The sequence below is a fragment of the Scatophagus argus genome, chromosome 9, assembly GCF_020382885.2.
Source record: "Scatophagus argus isolate fScaArg1 chromosome 9, fScaArg1.pri, whole genome shotgun sequence".
In the NCBI taxonomy this organism is placed as follows: domain Eukaryota; kingdom Metazoa; phylum Chordata; class Actinopteri; family Scatophagidae; genus Scatophagus; species Scatophagus argus.
Window position 1 is genome coordinate 13,090,182 of NC_058501.1, and position 21,234 is coordinate 13,111,415.

The following is a 21,234-nucleotide window of genomic DNA, read 5'->3' on the forward strand; positions in this document are numbered from 1 at the left end:
AGCTCTTTAACCAACATGCCTGCCTATCTTCTTGTCTAACCTGAGGCAAGAAAGCACATTTCTCATTATATCAAATTTTTACTTTAATCATTTGTGTGTGAGGATTCAAAACAGAGGAAACATTTTAACAAAAATCTCACACTCAAGGGGAGGCTGTCTGATGAATCTAGATAGAGATCAATTCTTTTCAGGTGATTCATTGAGATCGTGGTGGGTTATCAATGTTCTCTTACTTCAGTCTTCAAACTTCATGCCTTGCTTTACCTCTTTGTGTGAATATGACCTGGATGACTGAGAATCTCCACAGATATCCCTCATGCAAATGCACTGATTGTAGTGATACCTCTCTAGTTTAGTGTAGGTCTACTTGTGCTGTTGTTTTGTAAAAGCTTATAGGTGCCATTGGATGGTGCAGTGTCATTCCGTACCACGTTGGTTTTGATCATTTTGATTGGCTACAAAACAAACTTATTGCGCTCTTTTGTGCAACTTTGTCAGACATCCTGCTGCCAAAGAAAGTCCACAGAGCAGATATGTACAGTGAGGGGCGAGCCAATGTGTGTCCACAGCTCACTCTGGTGTGACACCGGTGGTCGAAGGAGAACTAAAGGAAAAAGCAAGATGAGCAGATTATAACACAAACATGGTGACAAAAGAAATAACCTGCTAGAAATGTCAAAATTGATTTAAAAAAAAAAAAAAGTTAGCAATTCAGATTGTGGATCGTGATTAAGATTCAATAGACTGTGACAGTTTTTTTCCCCCAAAATCATCCACCGCTGTCTCACACAGTTTCTGATAAAATTCAGAAACAGAGCTCTTCTGTATAGAAATTCATGCTGCAGATTTGACTGTAGTAGAGGAACACATGTTTTTTTTTTATGTCTAATGAATTTTTTATGATATGGACAGCTTGCTCAGCGAAAGTAACTGTGCTGCTTTGAGCTGACAGCTTGGTCTGAAACAAAAGTGATTCCTGCTGCTCTGAACTAGAGCTAACGTCAACAGCAGTATATTTGCTTTTTACAGAGTTGTCTTAATTATAGCTTTGAGTTTGACATATTTTCCAAATGTCTTGACTCTATCAGCCACCTCAGGAGGAACAGAAGGAAGAAACTGAGATTAAGAAGGAGCCTGAAGTTTTGGCAGAAGTGAAGGAGGACCCAGAGAAAAAAGAGGAGAAATCAACAGAACAGGAGAAAGGAGGCAAAGGAGAGGAGAAAGCAAAGGAGGAGGCGAAGAAGGAGAAGCCTGGGAAAGAAAAGAAGACCGAAAAGAAAGCAGAAGAGGCTAAGGGCTCCAAACGTCAGAAAACCATGCAGTGTAAAGTCACCTTACTGGATGACACTCAGTTTGAGTGTGAGCTTGATGTAAGAGACCTCCCAGAATGACGGCATGTATTGCTTGTCCATGCTAAAGATTAGACTGGTGAAGACTGATGAGTGTCTCTCTTGCTGCATCTGTGTGTCCTCTTTCTGATGTAGAAACATGCCAAAGGCCAGGAACTCCTAACGAAGGTGTGTGACCATGTCAATCTGCTGGAGAGAGATTACTTTGGCCTGGCTCACTGGGAAACACCAACCAGTAAGGTAAGCTGTGTGTGCTTATGGTTTCTCTGCAAAAGCATATCCAGATATTTTACATGACACCAACAAGAACCTGGTTGTGAGCAGCCGGTTATTTGTTTTCCCTCCATTTTCCACAGACATGGTTGGAAGCCACCAAAGAGATCCGGAAACAGGTTCCAGGTGCTGTCTATGAGTTTACATTCAATGTGAAGTTTTACCCTCCTGATCCAGCACAGCTTACTGAAGACCTCACCAGGTGAATGGCTCAAGTATTAAAGGAATAGTTTGACTTCTGGTGAAATCTGCTGATTGACAGAGTTACACTATGTAGACAAAAGTATTGGGACCAATACACCAACAGGGACTTTAATGGCATCACATTCTAAATACACGGACAGCTTTGCAGCTATAACAACTTCCACTCTTCTTGGAAGGCTTTCCACAAAAATTTTTTTCTGTGGGAATTTTTGCCCATTCATACAGTAGAGCATTTATGAGGTCAGGCACTGATGTTGGATGAAAAGGCCTGGCTCAAAGTCTCTGTTCCAGTTCATCTCAAAGGAGTTTGATGGGGTTGAGGTCAGGACTCTGTGTGGGCCAGTCAAGTTCTTCCACACCAAACTCATCCAACCATGTCTTTATGGACTTTGCTTTGTGCACTGGGGCACAGTCATGCTGGAATAGAAAAGGGCCTTCCCCACACAAAGCACAAAGTTGGAAGCATAGCATTGTCCAAAATGTTGAGAAGTAAGGGGCCCAGCCCAACCATTAAAAGCAGCCCGATAGAGGTGTGTCTGGGTACTTTTGTCTGTGTATACTAAGCTAAGCTGGATCTTTTCCAGCCTCTCAGATAATTTTCTGAGAAGTATATTTTCAAAAGTGTTGTCACTGCAGTCATTACATCTCATGAAAAACAGTTTATATAGTTTTTATATCTTTGTTAATAAGTTAATTTTTTCCTTTCATATCTTTTTTAGGTACTTTCTATGTCTCCAGCTGAGGAAAGACATAATGCGTGGTGTTCTTCCCTGTTCCTTTGTCACGCTGTCCCTGCTCGGCTCCTACATAGCCCAGTCAGAGCTTGGAGAGTATGACCCAGAGGTCCACGGAACAGACTATGTTAAGGATCTGAGCCTGGCCCCCGGACAGAGCAAAGAGCTGGAGGAAAAGGTGATGGAGCTGCATCGCACATACAGGTAATCAAAGTGAATGGGCTTTGACTGGCACAAGGTAGTGATGGCATCTTTAGTTAACACATACTTTTTGGGTAAGCATATATTTTAAAAAGACAAACTGTGAAAGATATCTGCAACTTCAACAGCTGTTGAAATTGGTGATTTTACAAGTCCTTTAAAATAATCCTGATGGTAAAACATAGTTTTGAAATGTATTTTCTTATCTGTGTTCTTCCAGGTCAATGAGCCCAGCCCAAGCAGACATGTTGTTTCTGGAAAATGCCAAGAAACTCGCTATGTATGGGGTTGACCTGCACCAAGCCAAGGTAGGGTTTCATTTCAGTTGTTAGCTATTTACATGAGTTTTTTGCAGCTTAATTAATACCACAGATTTTTCATAGTAATTCTAAAATGCTAAAAGTCCATAGTACATGTGTTGACTTTCCTTCATTTTAAAATTGCGTGTCGCTGTTTTTTAGGGACATGTTTGTATTACATCAGTACCAACCAGAATTTAATTACAAAATTGATGTCCCCCCCCCCAGAAAAAAGGAGAGATTAATAACATTTCAAACTCAATGACCTCAAAATCCATGTCCTCATAGTGTGAGAAAGTCTGCCTCCCAGTGACTGCTTATTGTAAGCGCAGGGTCACAGTGATTGTGTGTATTGGCACGGTGTCATAACTGTTTATCACGCTATTTTTGTGCATGCAGGATCTCGATGGTGTCGACATTACACTGGGAGTTTGCTCCAGTGGCCTGATGGTTTACAAGGACAAGCTGAGGATCAACCGTTTCCCTTGGCCCAAAGTACTCAAGATCTCTTACAAACGCAGCAGCTTCTTTATCAAAATCAGAGCATCAGAGGTAAATCTGAATTTACACGTCCTATCTTCCCACCACATCCCAACCACATATCTCTTCCACCTACATTTTTTACTAAATCACAACCCCACCTGTCTGATACCTTACTTACTGATTATGCCAGCTGACTTATCAGTTAGCTATAAATTACCTGTTGGGTGTACTCATGGACTTATTTCACCAGAGCCATTCCTTGGATTTATTTTAAGTTTTTATATTGAATTTACCACAGTAGTGTTATGCTCATAGTGTTATTTTGGGATAATAAAACCATAGTTGTATATTATGTTATTTTAAATTGGTTAGTGTTAAGGCTGTATGTAATGTAATGTACACCAGTATTATTTTCAGCTCTACACTTAGAACCTGGGTTTATCAATTATATTTGATCTTTTATGTCTTTCTTCACTCACAGCAAGAGCAGTATGAAAGCACAATTGGCTTTAAACTGCCCCACTACAAAGCCTCGAAGAAGCTGTGGAAAGTTTGTGTTGAACACCATACCTTCTTCAGGTAAGACCAGATCCTTCTCACCTTATTCTGAATGACACTTCCCTGCCTGGTAACAGAGGTCATTCTCGGGTCCTCCCTATCCCCTACATAATTGGCTCACTGGTCTCTGCAGCTTAAGCCCTATAGTGGCTCCCTAACAGTCAAATCACAGTTTAACCACAGAGGATAAAGGTCAAAGTTGTTGCTAATCTTGTTGCATAACAGCGACTCCTGGTATGGGTTCTGTTACTTTGATGAATGAAGGATGGATCAAAATTAACTCAATGTTTTTCTCCCCCAGGGTTCCAACAGTAGATCCTCCATCATCACGTCGCTTTCTTGTCTTGGGCTCCAAGTTCCGGTACAGCGGGCGGACTCAGGCCCAGACCCGCCAGGCCAGCTCTATGATAGACCGTCCAGCTCCTCGCTTCACACGCTCTGCGAGCAAGAGGCTGTCCCGTAACCTAGATGGAGGTATGTGCAAGTGTGTGAATCCGTGGAAACTTTACATCGCGCGTGAATCTCATGATAAAAGCGCAGGTTTGGTAAGCTACTCTCTGACCTGTCTCGCTCTTGCAGCTGGAGATGAAACTCTCCAGTTGTCCAGTTCAACCAGGTCTGAGGTCGATGAATGGTCGCAGATGCTGACATCTGACAAACCCCAGCCTTCTCCCGAATTTCCAGGTACCAGGAGCTGTGTAGAGATGTGCCAGCACTTTATAGCATATATGCGGCAACTTGTGTTATTCTCCCTCAAACAGCTTTAACACGTCATTTAACATTCGTTTAACAACGTTCATCCACTCTTGCTCATTTGCTTTTCATGCCAGTAAGCCTTGGAAAAGATTGCCGATTGCTAACTTGTCAGAGCGCTGACCTCCCCTGACATGTGGGTAATGTCACCCACCTTTTACTTTCCCTGGCATGATCCCAGGGCATCTCTGGTCTTTGTGCAGCCTGACAGAAAATTTAAAGCTTTTCTTCTCATGGTTATCTACACACAGGCATTTCCAGCTTTGACGCTGCTATTTCTCAGTGTTGGGCATTTTCAGAAGTTGCCTTTTGATGTGTGTTGCACAGTAGCCTCCATTTGCTTGCAACTTGCACCTTTTTATGCTCAACATCTTAACAGACTCACTCATCACTGTTCAAGTCGATCTTTAAAACGGGATAACGCTGGAACTTTGAACACTGAAAATGTAATCTCCACGTGTGCCCTTTTTATCTGTCCTTGTTGTTGTTGGATGATGAGTGGCATTTTTCAGTGAGCTTCTTACTAACCTCAGCTTACTGGACTCACAATTGTCTGGTACAAATGCTTGGCATCTGGCTTTGTTCAAAAACACGCTTGAAGCACTGTCACGGTGGCAGTCATCTCTCCAGCCGAACCATTACATAACTGCCATCCCGTCATCATCTCTTCGCAGCCAGAGGGGTGTCTGAGCAGACTTCCATTCAGTCCTGGGAGGAGGAGCAGTCTGTTTGGCAGGATTCTGAGTCTGGGCAGACTGGCTCTCAAACCATCACCCAGACAGTCAGTCAGCCATGGCAGGAAATGGCATCAACAGATGAGCAACAGCAGAGGAGAAAGGAAGACGAGTGGCCAATTTTGCTCCATCGTTATCCTCCTTTTCCCTTTGTCCCGTCATTTGATTTTGTGAAACAGCCAGGTATTCAAACTCCCAGTGCGTGCCAACAGTTATTTAGCACTTTGGCACAAGGAAAACTGAACACACAGTCTTTTAATCTTTCACTTTTTCTTTTGGATTTTAAAGAGCATCTAAATGTAAATGTATTCCAGCCAGCATGCACTTAAAGAATGATACCACTACATGTATACTGTATTATCCGCAGCGGTTTCAACCACCTGTTTTCGAGCATTTTGCAGTTTGATTTTTGTGGTTATGAAATTGTTCATTATTGTTTCTCTGATCATGTCAGCTAAGGTCAGCTTGACAAAAATGAGCTCTATGGACAGACTATTGCAACCCGCACTGACACAGCAAGATGACTGGTACCTTTACTTTGACCAAATCTCCAGCCTGTCCTTGTTTGAGCGAGCTGACAAACCATGTGAGTTTCTTTGTGTGGAAATATGAGTTGCAATTTGAATACTGTCATTACTAAAATGCTTTAACAGCCTCATATATAAATCAAATTTCAGTTACTTTCGTGGCTCATTATTTTACTTTCCCCTTTACTCCCCACAGTCTCTCTCAGAGCTGAGTTCCAGGTCAAGCAGGAGGATGAGCAGGGCATGTATGTGGCAGAGCAGGAACTGACCAGTGAGGAGGTCATTGGTAGGACGCAGGAAGGCATGATCTCGGTAGACAAGCTGACAGAGAGGGAGCTTTTGGAAAAGAGGCTGAGAGACGTGAGGGATTTAGAGGAAATTCTCCAAGAAGTGGATGAGATGGCAGAGAGACTTCAAGAAGTAATAGAAGAGGAATTGGGTGAGGAAGAAGTTGCTAAGTTGAGAGCAGAAGAGGGAGATTTAACAAGAAAAGTATTAAAGAAATCAGTGAGCAGAACAGAGACAAGAGAGGGAGAAGTGGATGAACTAGAAGAGGAGATAAAGCGGGTGTTTTTAAAAGGCTTGTTGCCTGAAGAGGAAGAGCTCAAGGTGAGGCAGGAGAGTGAACAAGAGGTGACAGGTGAGAGTCTGTTAGATGACAGCTTGAGAGAGAATCCAAGGCAGGTAGAAAAGGAATGGCAAAATGAGGTGGAGAAGTCTGGCTCTTCAGAATTTGCTAATACCACGTCTGTAGTAGCATACCAGAAGGTGGAGCGTAGGACTAAGAAGAGAGTGACTATTGTAGAAGAGACAGGGCAGAGTCAGGAAGAAATGGATGGTGTACAGGTACCGGAGAGACTAGAAAAACAGGGGACATGGCGTAAGATAGAAATACAGGAGGAGGTAACTGAGAGAGAAGTTGCAGAGAGGCTTCAGCCTGAGGATCCGTCTCAGGTGGCAGACGAGGACGACTGGTTCATGCTTTTTGACCGCCCTCTGTACAAAGATGTTTTCAAACCACCAGGTACCGTTTGTAATTGTGCAAACAGTTTTATCTCAGATACACTCCAATATTCTCCTGTAATACTTATGTGTGCATTGTTTTACATAAGCAGTTTAACTGTTACACTTGAAGTGTTGAATTGTGTCTCTAAAACCCTCTTCAGATTCAATAGAAAGTTAATGGAGAAGTTTACAGGTTGGCTTCTCCTTTTGATTCCTCGTCCCTTTCTCCCTTAAATATTGTTTGACGTTTATGAAAGAGCTGGATGTGTTGACTGTAGTTCTGGGTTATGCTCAGGTGGATGCAGTGTAGTGAAAGTAATGACAGTATAGCAGGCACATGGTCATTGTGGATGTCCTAATGGTACAACAAATTGTTGTCTGTTACTCAGATCATATATACAAATATTATTCTTAGAGAGCTAGAACACCAAAATTAACATATTAATTATATTAACTAGTTCTTTGTTTTGCTGAAATTGTGCATGCAAGTTGCTACAATGAGGTGTGTGAGATGTTGTGTAAGATTGTGCAGTCTTATTCATCTACAGTAATGTCTGTACCTTAAAAATTATGTCTTGCAACTGTAACCCTGTTCAAAGATTCGGCTGTGTTTTTACTGTCATCATTAGTTACCACTGTGGAGCGTGCTCAGGTGGATGAAGGCGAATATTACACCTCAGTGACTGAGATTACAACTGCTGAGAACAAAACAGAGATTATAATAGAAGAACGACAAATAAGAGAAGAGGAAACGTGCCGTATACCAGAGATCCCGCCACCACAGACCATTACAGAAAGAGAGGGTGACTGGTTTGTGTTACTGGATGCTGTTCCCAGAGAAACTCCATATGTACCACTATGTACGGCACAAATCCCCTGTCCTGCTATTCACTCTCTTGTGCTTTGTTTTATGATTATTTTTTTGCCATAGGAAGTGTGTTACTGCTTGAGTTAAAAGACTTTCTCCTGTCTTCGCTCACTTCAGTTACGATGGAGGAAAGAAACACGATGGATGCAGAAAGTTTTGTCTCTGTGGTTGGAACTGCAGTCAGTGAGGAGATTAGAGAAGAAGTAGCTGAAGAGGGGAAGATAATAGAGGAGGTGCCAAGACGTTTCAAAGAAATCCCACAACAGCCAGTGACAGACAAAGATGATGACTGGTTTGTGTTGCTGGATGTTGCTCCCAGGGAAACCTCATTCGTACCACCAGGTACTGCTAATATCGCCTGCACTGTTTCACAGCTTTATCAAAGCAAGCAAGTAATTATCCTGAGCTTTGCAGACACTCTTATACTTGAATCCCCTGTAGTGCTCGTGGTGTCTGAGGATTTTTTTTTCTTTATATCTCTTTTGTCTCAGTTGCTTTTGCACAGGGTGTTGAAGTGTCTCCAGAAGAACATGTCGCTCTGGTTGAAGTGACAACCGTTGAGCGCAGAGAAGAAGCAGTGGAGGTTGTGGTAGAAGACACAGATATGAAACAAGTGCAGAGTGAACAGAAAGTAGATGTTCTGCCACAGGGTGTGAGAGAGATAGAAGATGACTGGTTTGTCCTGCTGGATGTTTCCCCTAGAGAACCGTCATTTGTGCCACCAGGTATGCTTGCCTCCAGTCCTTAAAAGCTTATTTTGTCATTTTTGGCTTAAGTGTCTTACAATACTCGTTCACTCTGTTTGTCATTAGTTACCACGGATGAGTACGTTCAGGTTTATCCTGGAGAAAGCATTTCTGCTCTGGTGGAAACAATATCAGTAGAGTCCAGAAAGGAGGTCGTAGTTGACGAGACTGTGATGCAGAAAGAGGACAAGAAGCTTCCCGCACAAATTATACCAGAGCAGAAAATATCTCCGCCAGTCAGAGAAAGAGATGATGACTGGTTTCTTCTGCTGGATGTTATTTCCAGAGAAGCTCCCTATGTTCCTCCAGGTACACACAGCCTTCAAATGTCTTTTCTTTTCACACATATTCTCACACTAAAGAAGATGGGTGGTAAGCAAACTATTCAATTTCGACGATTTCTGTTGTTAAATTCAGATTCTTCAGTTATGGCTGAAGCTTGAGCTTAAGTTCTGATGATTTTCAGTTTCTCTGGCCGAACCGAGTCAGATGTATCCCAGTGTGCAACCTGGAAGTGAAGTGATAAGCATAGAGCAGAAGTTGCAGCAGGTTGATCTTGACCAGAAGCCTTCCCAGCCACTGCCACAGAGAGATGATGACTGGTTCGTGCTGTTCGACGCCATCCGTGAAAAGCCTGTTGTCGTACCACCAGGTACCTGTGATAGCCAAAGGGTCTGTTCAGTTGAGTGATGGCAAATAAACTGGACTGCACCTGATGCTTTTTCCTTTGCTTTAAACCTAAAGTAGCTCTAGCAAAATAAAATCTGAAATGAATGTGCATCCGATTTATTTACCCTTATCTTTCCACATTAGTCGCTGTGGTTGAGCGTATTGTGGATGTCATAGCTGCTGCTGAACCAAAACCAAAACCTGTCATGGACCTGAGGCCACCTGTTAAATTGGTAGAGGTCACGGTACCATATCCCAGACAGGTGGATGATGACTGGTTTGTGCTGCTAGATGTGGCAGCAAAAACACCAGGTATTGAATCACACAAAATAATAAGGTGTCTGTTATATTTATTTCACCTTGTTCAGTATATCTTTAAATGGAATGTTGTTCTGGCTCAGAAGGCTTTCTTTGTATCCTGCATTAGTGGCTGTGGACGAACGTGTTCGTGTACAACCTGATGTTCGACCAGCTAAAGAATTTGCAGCCACAGAGCCGAGAGCACAACAGAGAATTATTATAGAGGAGGAGACGTGGCAGCAGGAGCAGGTGGTACAGCAGAGACCACGTCCCACAGTAAGGGAGGTGCAGGATGATTGGTTTATTCTTCTGGATGTGGCCACTAAGAAATCAGGTATAGTCAAAATGGTTTAGTCCAGCTGTGCATCCAAAAAATTCTACTTGGGTTTGTTTCACTGTGCACAATTATTATTTTACATTTAATCTACCCCCCATAATATGTGCATCTGTTTTGCTATTTCACTGTTTAAATATATCCTCATATTTTGTCATCTATTTCCACAATAATACCTGGTTGTATATTTCTATTAGTCACTGTCCCTGAGCGCATCCAGTACCCAGCAGAGGTGAGAGCTCCAGCTGCTGTGGCCAAAACAAGGATTGCTGTTTCTGAGACGAGACCACAATTTGAGAAATGGATCATGGAGGAAAGACCTCCACACACGCATACACATGTCAATGATGATTGGTTTGTTCTACTAGATGTTGGCTTCAAAGAGTCAGGTATTTTTTTGTTTGTTTGTTTCTTGTTCGGGTTGGCTGTTTTGCATACAAACAACTCACAGGAGGATGCGTTTTCTTTGCTTCGTAAGACGCTTATTAACATTTGCAGCGTGTTGACAGGATGCATCAGCTTTTGTCCACGGATGGCAGCGAACATTCATCATTATTCAGCTACCCTCTTACCGTGCTGCGTTTCACAAACTGAAGAAACATCGCTCTCTTAATGCCAGCATTTTACTTCTTCAACCATGTAAAGCTTCCACTTAGAGCTCCTTGCAGCCTAACATCATCCAATCGCAACAAGAACTAATCCACGCTTTTGCTCATTCCACTTTGTGGATATTCGCTTCTTGCCCACTTCAGATCCTTATCCTTTTAGAAGAGACTAAACAAAACATATCAGGTACAGTATGCCCCTGCAGAGCGTGTGCTTTTCTGATCACGTCAAGGCTTGAGACTGTAAGTATGATGTGGCCGTTTGCGTAGATGCGTTATTATTGTTATTGCATTTATATGTTTATATTCGAGATACGATCTTAACCCTGCATAACACATTCCCTTAAAACACGCTTTCTTTACACTTTGTCTGTATTTCTTCCAGTGGTGAGCACACAGCGTGGCACCCGTCCCGTCAGTGCTCCAGTCTTCTCCCAGGCTGCTCTGGCGGAGGCAGGGATCCCTATGGCGCCTTTCGATCAGCCCCAGACCTCCACCCCAATCAAGACTGGCCACAAGGAGGAGAGAAGGCTGGAAGTCACCGTAGAAGCTGTGGAGCCCTCTAAAATTGAGCCTGAGGCCGAGGACAAGGTATTGTGACATAATTTCAGGAAAATTCTTCAAGTTTTTTTGTGCAGGAATAATGTAGCATCATATAGAATGTAAACCATACATCCCTTAGAGGATATCCGGTGCCAGTGAAAGATTATTTATAATGTGTCCTCATAGTGATTGCCTCTGTGAATTCATAGTAGATAATGTTAACTTTTTTAAAAAAAAAAATTCATTTTAATGTAATTGTTTCATAATCTTTAAGAATTAGAGGTGTTAAAGTAGTGAGCAGAGATTGTTCTCTGTGTCTGAGTGTGAACTCTGTCTCTCTTGCTGCTGTAGCCAGCAGTGTGGAGGGACCAGAGCCATGTACACTCTACACTGATATCCACCATCAATGGGGACATTCAGGTTAGTGTCAGACACTGGGGGGAGAAGAGTTGTTTCCACTATGTTCAGATGTGGGTGTTAAAGCCATCAGGCAGAGGATGCTAACACGTGTCCATCTCTCCTCCCTGGGGTAGCACGAGTCTGAGGCGATGAGCACGGAGGTGGTGCGAATGCGAAAGGTCAGATCCTCAGCCCGGTATACGTTCCCGTAGCCATTTCTCCACCTCCATTCTGCTGATATCGAGCTTTCTCATCCAAAAGACTAATTTCACCCTCTTCTCATGTTGTGCTTCCATACAGCTAGGTCTTAAATGAAATCCACATCAGGTTCGATGCACATACAATATATTGTATGTAAAAATAGATGATATATGTAAACGTTTAATAGAGGAGTATCACTTCAATATGAGGAGACTATGCTTGCCTTACAGTATGATTTTGCAAATATTATCAAAGGTTATAAAAGACATTCATTTCTTCTCATTGCTTGCTGTGGTTGTAAACCCTTGAATGCACACACGCATGACTATAGATTAAATTAACTTTACTAGAAAGTAGCATGATAACTGTTGTTTTATCACATCTGTCACTCCACCATTCTTTGTGGTTTTTTTCTCATTACTGAAATAGGAAACTTAATAATAGGAGACTTATGTTGTTTGCTTTGTTAATACATTTTGCATGCAGACTCCTCACAGCTCTCTCTGTTGTATTCGTAGTGAATTTTGTTGTATGCATGTCCAAGGTGTGGCAGTTAAATGCCAGCACATGGGGAAACTGAAACAAACCCACACTCTTTTTGTTCTTTTCATCCTTCACAGAAAAGAGCTAAGAAAATTGAGGGTGACTCAATTTATATCAGACATAGCCTTTTAATGTTGGAGGTTTGTATCCCTTCCGGAGATGTCAGTCTCTGTCTGTATTTTCTTGCTCTTTGGCACAACGGCTGCGGTTTTAATCTCACGCTTGCATGTGGCATGATTCACACTCTTTGCATCAGCACAAATGTTTGGCTGTAGATCACATGGTAAGTGTTTGTGTATGTGTGGCCGTGTAACTCTAATTCGGATGTTTCAGGAGAGTGCTGTTGAGCTTAGAACAAATATGTGTCAGGTTATGGTAAGGTTATTTTACTTGTATTGGTTTAGACCAACTTAAAAAAATGCCAGACTCCATACTGTCCTCAAACTGTCCCTAATGGTCTACCCTGCAGTTCCGCTGATGAGCTAACGTTTAGACCAATGAGGGACAGACGAAGCTTTTCTACGTTCTTCAAGTCGGGATTCACAAGCAGCTTCATTTTTAGATGATAGTCAATTTTTTTTCCAGATCATCAGTATTCTCCTGTTTCTGCTTTTGCTTTTTCTGCCTCGGTTTCATTTTCTAACTTGCCAGTAATGCATTGCACCTCCTCAGCAGTTATGCAAATGAAATCTTGTGATCATAGAAATAAAAACCAAAATAATTACATGTCGTTGCTGCTGTTCATGAAAGGAGGGACGTTTGGAGAAACACTTATCATTAAGTTGCTCTTTAGCACCACAACACTTCTAGATCCTTGTCTGCCGTGTGTTAAATGGGCATAGCAGCAAAGATCAACTTGGTGCTAACTGTTGCCAAATAAGTCCTGCTGCTGTTGCTTTTGTTCATTTTATGTTAAATGAACGGGTTTCCATTTGTACTGAGGCTTCATCTTTGACAACTTGCTACCATGTCTGCTGTCATCACCTTTCCTGCTGTTTGATTTGCAGCCTGTGTTCACGACTTGTGTCAATCCAAGCCTAATGCTATGAAACGGATCGTTAATGCTGTGCTGTATGGTTTATAGCTCCCATCCATCTAAACTCCAAATGATAATCATCTTTGATAAATCACGCCAATGACTCCTCCGAATCTTTTCCTTTAGAAACCAAGGTGTGCCCTCATGATCCAACTTTTCATTTGGAAAAGGAATCCCTGATAATCTATGAAGAATCCCAGTAGTATGATTATCTAGATTAATGCTCCCCCTAATTTATGTTCTTTTAGAATCACCAGTTAACCCCCGCTTTTGCTTGTTTATCTAATCTGCAGTAGATAATAAACAAATTGTGCATAAACAACAAATAGAAAGATAACCTAATGAATTTTTTTTCTTTATTCTGTCTTTTGTTTATCTCTCCCAACTGCAAACATTTCCTCCATCTTCCCTTCCCCTCCCCAACTTTCACCATCTTATCCTCACATTTTATTTTTCCTTCCCTTATTGTTTTCTTGATTCACTTCCCTCTGTCAAATTTCCCGGCACCCTCTTCCTGCACCGATCTGCCCTCCGCACTCTCTCTTCCCCTCTCGACTTTCCTCTGTATAGGAGTTCGACAAGCCCAATGAGGACTTGCTCAAGCACCATGCCAGTATCAGTGCGCTCAAGAGGAACTTCATGGAAGCTGTGCCAGAGCAGAGGCCCAGCGAGTGGGACAAGCGCCTGTCCACGCACTCCCCGTTCCGCACTTTGGGAATCAATGGTCAGCCTCTGCCCAGTGCAGATGGGGTAAGTCTCTCACAGGAACCACACGGCATCATGTCCTTTTGAGTTGATTTTTAAGTCCTGTCATTTCAGGAATTGGTGCAGTTCAATCAGAAACATTCATTTAAATTAGAGTCGGTCATGAAGATTCAACGATTCCTGAATTGATGTGGTAAAGCTGTATTTGTACATATGCCATCACATGCTTTCCTTGGCTCCTTTCTGAGGTTACTGCACTTGACTGCAAAACATCACTGCTGCAGTGTGAGCAGTGTGCATGGGTTTGTTATGCAACGGAAGAACCTGACATTCTTGTCTGAAAGTCTCGTGTTTGGGTCATTTTTAAAAGTTAATGTGACTTTGAACATTGAATTGCTACACTCAAATGAAAGAAATTGATAGAACAGGGTATCAGGCTCTTCCTGGGTTCTCCTACAGTTAAAATATAATGGATGGTGAGTGCATGTACAGACCTATTCAAGGCAATGGCCTGTGCCATGCAACACATGCATGTGTATGAAGAATGCAGCTTGACTCGCTGAACAGGGTCTGTACCTTTGGTTGTTTGTTTTAAAATACTGACGTGTGGAGAGACATCTGTGGGACAGGTTGTCCACCCTCTGAGAACTCACTTTGGTTCGTCTTTGCTGCATTGGATGCCTCAGAACCCTGACATGTTGGTATTGCATGACTGATAGACCTGACGTTGAACGTTTACTGCATGACTCAGCGATGGCCCTTTGATGAATTTTTGCACGTCTTGACACTGAGCAGAAGTGACCTTTTCCCGTCTCCTCTGTCCCTCCTTGATGAATGAGCTTTCTTCCTTCTTCTATTACGCTTTGCACACTGTCTCCTTCATTCTGCTTTACTATGTTTTGGTTGGCTTCATTCACAGTTGTATGAGCAACCCTACTCTCACTATAGTAGATAACAACATAACAATCACAGGATTTCAGTATAAAACTAGTATACTAGTACTGGCATCACTAGCTGTAATTAAAAATATTACATCAAAGTTATTCAGTGCACTAGAAACACAACTCCAATTTAGTCCAGCTGCTGTCATGTGAGCAATATAATGTACAGATTTTTATTTTGATGCAATGATACTGCAACATAACACTTGGACATAAATACCTGCAGTACATTATATTGTCAGGATGAATTAGAGTTGCACTGAAGTCAAAGCAAAGCAAAACTGACAGCTCAGAGTTTGTAGTGAGGAGACAAAACAGAACATGTGCAAAATGTTTGATGTATGCTCTCAACAATATGCTACTGGTCAAAAGTTGTCTGTCTAGTGGAGTGGGCACACTTCATTTTACTAGCCAATTTCTTAAAAAAATACAAACAAATGAAACAAATAAAGTAAGGCCTCTCCTGCCTCCACTAGTGTGCCGCAGAAGCAGAGTCGATCCTGTTAGTGCCAGTGGACTAAAAGGACGAGGCTAATGAGAAATAAGCTGCAGTTTATTGCCCAGAAGATACCAGCCATGGCCTTTAAGCTGCTGATATTGTGAGCCGCTGTCACAGCTTCTGGTTCAGCTTCTGATTAGAGTTCATAGCTTTGTTGGCATTCAGCAGCCTCCAGTTAGATCTGATCCCAGTTACCGCTCAGACACGACGCTGTACTGGGTAGTTAGCAGGACATGAAGCTCGAGGCCCAATGTGACTCTTATATAGTTATACTTATATAGTTCAGTGTGAAAAAAAGAATAAAATTCATCCTTTTTTTGACAAGACACTACAAGTGTAGATGATGACATGTTGGACATGGAAAAATGCATGTTAAAATGCATGTGCTGCTAATGTTTCCATGCTCTGGACAACAAACCTTAGCATCAAAATCAGATTTCTGTTCAAATGAAGGCTTTCACCGTGCTATCGCATCTGAATTTTAGATCTTCAATAATCAGTTCAGTTCATTTTCGGCCATTGCAAACATTTCAAAAATTCCTCCCTCTCATCTCTCTTCCCCCCTCCTCCTCCTCCTCCTCCTCTCCCTCCCTCCCCCTCAGTTTGTCATCCGCCTCCCCCGTGGCCCCCTGCTAGACTTCTACTCCAAACGCAGCTGAGGGGCCATCTCGACCCTGCGGAAACCCCACACAGGTGTGAGTGTGAGCCGTGGAGACCGCACCTAGTCCATCTACTGTAGTCATCAGCCTCTAGCTTTCTCTTCTCCTCCTCTCCTTCCTTCGCCTCTTCTCCAGCATCACTGTAGCATTCTTCATCCCTCATCCTCTGCTCCACTTGAGAAGCAGCTCCTTTCTTTTTTTCTGGCCTCTGTGGAAACAAGACTTCCGTTTCTCCTTTTTCCCACTGCAGCACATTTGACCTGGTTTCTCCAGCCAGAAACAGACCTGTTCTCCAAAGACTGATTAAGACTGGAAATGACAATCAACCTCAGTACTTTTATGCATTTTCTCTGATGTTTTTTGGACTTTAAATCAACCAGTCCCCCAGTATTAATGAACAACTGACTTTTATCTGAAGGTTTTTGATCCTGTCACTTTGAGCCTGGTTTTATACACAATTTGAGGTACATTTATATTGTCGGTTGTCTAAGATTATTGTCTTTGGATGAGCTGATCACTGTGATGTGATTTTTACAGAACCTTTTTTTTTTCTCGAACCCACATGAAATAAGCACTAGAAAACAGCAGTCTTGTCACTGTGAACTTTAACATTCTATGTCACAATAGTATTTCCTGTGATAGGGGACCTTGAGGCAGCTTAAATGTAGTTCTTATTAACCTCTTTGCCCTTCACCAGTATTTTGCAAGGCAGTATGTAGCAACTGCAGGAGATTCCTTGTTGCATGACTTCTTGACAATCAGTTTTGACCAAAGAATAAAAGACATTCCATATACAGTTTGTATGATTGTTCCTTTCAAGGATCCTGGATTTTATCATTTTAGTTTCATATTATTCTTATACTTGATGGCTGTCGATCAGAGGTAGTATGAGTGGCATATTCCATTCTTCCAGCCCTGGAAATCAAAAAACAAAAAATAATCAAGCCAAAAAAAATAAAAGTATCTGTATTCAGTATCTTTCTTACTGTTGCACGAGCCAGTCAGGACACGGTTAAATTGTGGCCATGAAGGAATGTTCTGCCATAATATTTTGTTTGTGGCATTAAAACAGCGTTTGTCTGGTCACATAAATACAAGCCATAAAATGTCACCATCTTCCCACAGAGCTGTTGTACCTCATAAAATGGATACTCTGCATGCATGCATTACTACAGTATGAAACTAACTTACTCTACATACATGTCAGCAGGCTAGACTTGACCTCTCATGATTACATAGTGACTGTGTTGTGTCTTTTTTAGAATGTGTGCACTAGTCCCCTTTGCAAGGGTTCAGAAGCAAAGGCTGCACAAAAGGAAACCAGCAGCAATTTGGGCATGTCAGGAAAACCAAGTCCTGCTGTGAGCCACAAGAGTGAGCCCGATAGTGTCGAAGTCCACGATGCATGTGCTCCAGTTCAGGAAGAGGCGTGTGATCAGGAAGAGCTTGTAGTATTTGAGACCTCCCGGGTGCCCATCGTAGAGGTGGAGATGGCGCAGCTGCCGCCCTCACTCGACCCCTGCTGTAGAGCTTTAGATGAGACCCTGCAGGAGGAAGGATCGTGTCCTGAGGTGTCGGAGTGCTCTGGGAAGATAGTTGGATCTTCCCCAGCTTCCTATTTCAGAAGCGATGGTCCACAGGTCATACGCTGCTTCCAGGTAGCCTCCTGACACCCTCAGGGTGATGCAGACTCTCTCTCTCTCTCTGTCCCTGCTTGGCCTCTGTGTGATTTCAAGGCTGCCACACTTGCTCACTCCTTTGCAGCACCCATTGCAAATCATAGTGTGAATCTGTAGCGGTAACAGGACCTTATTTGGTACAGTGTGAATTAAGCTTGTCATATTTAAATGTAAATGAGGTTGCTGCAGAGGTGTTGCACAGTGCTGTTCACAGCTATGGTGACGGGTTACTGTAACACTAGCATTTTTCTCCACTACAAAAAGTTCTGTCAAAGTCTTCTGACTTTGACTTTCACTATGTTTTCAATCCTGTTATGGCTTGATATTTATCATTTCTTTTGTAACATTTGGTGGTGGGAAGGGAAGCAACAAGGTGATTCTGTTGTTTCCAAAAAATCATAATTGAAACAAATTTGTTGAGAAGAAAGGATTGTTGTGGTGAAAATCAGTCCATACCGGTCGTGGCTTACAATGAAATGCATGGTGTGAAACAAACTGGTTGCTGTGAGGTGCCAAGTGTCTGGTTAAACAGCCGTTCATGGGGCTATGCTCCCATCCACAGCCCCCTCTGGTGCAGACCCAGACGGTCACCATCACAGCTGCTTCCAATTCCTTACCCACTGGCATCTCCACCACAGAGGTCCCTGTCGTCCCAACCAAGACCTTCATCTATAAGGCTTCAAAGGTAGGGGGCTCCCAGCACCTGCTCAGCCCAGATCTGTGTCGGCCATAGGTAGTCAGCAGTTTGCATGGTGAGAGGTATCAGCACTGTAGAGCAAGCAGGTCTGGGAGGACCAGGCCAGGGGCTCCAGGAGGAGCATGAGGAAGCACTGCCCCTTCCCTGGCTGAAGCTCAGGGTCATTTTATCTAAAATACTTATTATTCACTCCACCATTTTTTTTGGTCTTTTTTTTCTCAGGTGACAGATGACAGAACAGACGACAAGGATGTCACAGCTGTGTCCAGCTCCAAGACTGTTACCTCAGAGACCGCTAGTGGCACCACAGTCACCACCACTACCACTCACATCTCAAAGGCCAGTACCATCTTACTTTTAGTTCATGTCATTTTGATTTTATTTGCCTGTCAACTTTGTTTTCTTCCCTCTAACAGGTAGTGAAAAGTGGGTCTTCAGAGACTCGTGTGGAAAAGAGAATCGTCATAACTGCGGACTCTGACATTGACCAAGAGAAGGTACGAATCCTCTGCCTGTGACACATCAATAAACAGAATCCACAAGGATTAGTTCAACATTTGTGAAAATACCTTCTAGCTTCTTCACCTTCTTGCTGAAGCGTTAGGCAAGACAATAGATACCACTCTCATATCTGTCCTGTAAATATGAAGCGACAGCCGGGAGACAGCCGTCTTAGCTTAGCGTAAAGACCGAAAAAACTGAGAGATACCGAGCCTGGTTGTGTCGGGAGAAGCAACTTCCTGGAGCCAGCCTCCAGTCTTTATGCTCAACTGTGAAAGGCTCCATAGTTAAAGAGCAGACATAAGAATGGTTTCAAAGCCAAATATGCTATTTTCCAAAAGTGTTCCATAAGGTATTATCTAACAAAAGCTTAGGTTAAGTCATCTTAAGACTAATACAAGTACATATACTGTCTTTCTTGCAGGGCAAAGATGGCGGCGCATCAGCTTTGTAACTCAATCACCACCTGCATCTGTTCCTTTCGCTCTCCACCTTTTGATCCCTTCATCAGTGCAGTGCAGCACTGACCACGCAGTGACCAACTCTCTCCACGCACACACACAAACACACACGCATATCTAAAATGAAATATCTCATTGATCTGCACCTAAAATAATGTCAGTGTGTAGATGAATCTTAGTAGATCCTCTTTGTTTTCTTCAGTTGGAGGAGGGCTGCACAGTGCTCAAGTTTGATCAAATGCTTCTCATTAAGGTGTTAAAAAGCTTATTGACAACATGTTCAATTGAATGATCTCAGTTTCGTTTGCTTTTAAATGCTTTGAATTTCCGAGTGGTTTTTACACCGTTGATTTTATACAAATACACTGTTTCCGTCCTAGTTTAGACACCACCATCAGCATGTATTCCTTTGGTGCTGCTAGGGGAACGTTAAGACTACATTCAAGGGAATTATTATTTTTTTGTTGTTGTTTACTTGTCTATTTAATTCAGGAGTGACTTTTTTTTTTTTTTTTAAATGAAATGACATACCTCGCATCAATATGTGAACAAAAATATAATGTGCATAAATTTGGACAGCTGTTGGCTTTGTTCACTGCTCAGGTATAAAAGAACAAAAGAACATCAAATCTCTTCTTCCCTAACCAGCCAAGAACCAGCAGCCGACACGTTATTGTAAAAATTAGAAATGGATCTATTTTGAAATATTGCTCTATTTTATAGAATTAATGCTTTTATAGTATTTGTACAAATTTGAGGTTTTTAAGTTATTCATATCCATCTGCTCATTAAATTGTAGGTTGCCATTGTGCTGTTTACTGAATATCGAGGTCTCCGTTTAAGACCCGCTTACCTGTCTCGCCTGACGCCCTGAATCATTCTTCTTCGTTTCCTCTCGTAGTCCACCACGTTTCTGAAACCTTTCACCATTTAAACATGACAGTGGAGTGCTTCCCTCAGCCCTGTGTTTTTGTTCAATAGCGTAGAAGTCATAACTGCTTTGAATATATTTGGTTGATAAGAAAAGTTTTACAAGCTTTGGTCTGTTTATCTCAGGTTTTGATATTCTTTCTAAGACTGCAGACCTCCATATGATTGTATGAGAAATGTCCATATATGTATATCCATCTCTACTTTAAATGTACATTTATGTTCAGCCAAGTGAGGTCAATCAACACAAAGTTTGTCACAGTAACCACACGTGTAAGAGGTAAAGGCAGCTGTCCCAGTACATGTGGCTTTTAACTCACAGGAGCACAAGTTGTCTTTTTATACATGTTCTACTATACAGTAATTTATTTGTAAAGTAGGAAGCGTCTCGTGTGATTTGATGTACTGTGATGTTTCAACACAAGCTGGTTCCCAGGCTTCCACTAGATGTCACAATGTTATCAACCGAGTTTGTAAAGTCTTTTTACCACATAGTCAAAAGTAGATTGCTCTCTGTACTTTTCCATAGAAAGTAAACGCATAAAATATACAAATCCCTTTTAGATAGCATGTTTGTTAGCAAACTGGTTTTTTTGGGGGGGGTTTTTTGTTTGTTTTTTAAACCCCGAAAGAAGCCATTGGTATTTGTAGCTACATGGAAACCAACTGAAACCTCTCCTGGAAGAAAAATGTAGAATTTCAAATGAAGGAAAATAGTTTTTAGACTACGGAAAATATTGTTGCTTTGTGACTTATCCCTGTCTTTTTATGAAAAAATAAAACATGCATTATTTTGCA

At 42.1% G+C, this 21,234-nt stretch overlaps 1 protein-coding gene across 21 annotated transcripts in view; it reads left to right on the plus strand.

Moving 5' to 3' along the window:
- LOC124065372 (protein 4.1-like) overlaps positions 1-21,234 on the plus strand; it is a 34,585-nt gene extending 13,351 nt beyond the window's left edge. For 6 of the 21 annotated variants that reach the window (XM_046400702.1, XM_046400715.1, XM_046400701.1 and 3 more), the window contains exons 3-32: positions 1,089-1,370; positions 1,485-1,589; positions 1,706-1,824; positions 2,546-2,764; positions 2,982-3,069; positions 3,460-3,612; positions 4,025-4,122; positions 4,403-4,575; positions 4,681-4,785; positions 5,529-5,771; positions 6,043-6,174; positions 6,312-7,139; positions 7,750-7,782; positions 8,106-8,330; positions 8,480-8,713; positions 8,801-9,043; positions 9,201-9,386; positions 9,548-9,715; positions 9,831-10,037; positions 10,235-10,426; positions 11,028-11,233; positions 11,537-11,605; positions 11,719-11,763; positions 12,406-12,468; positions 13,935-14,114; positions 17,431-17,826; positions 18,410-18,532; positions 18,767-18,883; positions 18,961-19,041; positions 19,470-21,234. In XM_046400702.1, coding sequence (XP_046256658.1) covers positions 1,089-1,370; positions 1,485-1,589; positions 1,706-1,824; positions 2,546-2,764; positions 2,982-3,069; positions 3,460-3,612; positions 4,025-4,122; positions 4,403-4,575; positions 4,681-4,785; positions 5,529-5,771; positions 6,043-6,174; positions 6,312-7,139; positions 7,750-7,782; positions 8,106-8,330; positions 8,480-8,713; positions 8,801-9,043; positions 9,201-9,386; positions 9,548-9,715; positions 9,831-10,037; positions 10,235-10,426; positions 11,028-11,233; positions 11,537-11,605; positions 11,719-11,763; positions 12,406-12,468; positions 13,935-14,114; positions 17,431-17,826; positions 18,410-18,532; positions 18,767-18,883; positions 18,961-19,041; positions 19,470-19,499 — 5,343 coding nt within the window. In that variant the 3' untranslated portion in view covers positions 19,500-21,234. Of the gene's footprint in view, positions 1-1,088; positions 1,371-1,484; positions 1,590-1,705; positions 1,825-2,545; positions 2,765-2,981; positions 3,070-3,459; positions 3,613-4,024; positions 4,123-4,402; positions 4,576-4,680; positions 4,786-5,528; positions 5,772-6,042; positions 6,175-6,311; positions 7,140-7,749; positions 7,783-8,105; positions 8,331-8,479; positions 8,714-8,800; positions 9,044-9,200; positions 9,387-9,547; positions 9,716-9,830; positions 10,038-10,234; positions 10,427-11,027; positions 11,234-11,536; positions 11,606-11,718; positions 11,764-12,405; positions 12,469-13,934; positions 14,115-16,111; positions 17,077-17,430; positions 17,827-18,409; positions 18,533-18,766; positions 18,884-18,960; positions 19,042-19,469 lie in introns of those variants that run through there. The other 15 variants (XM_046400705.1, XM_046400706.1, XM_046400704.1 and 12 more) reach the window with 15 other exon arrangements.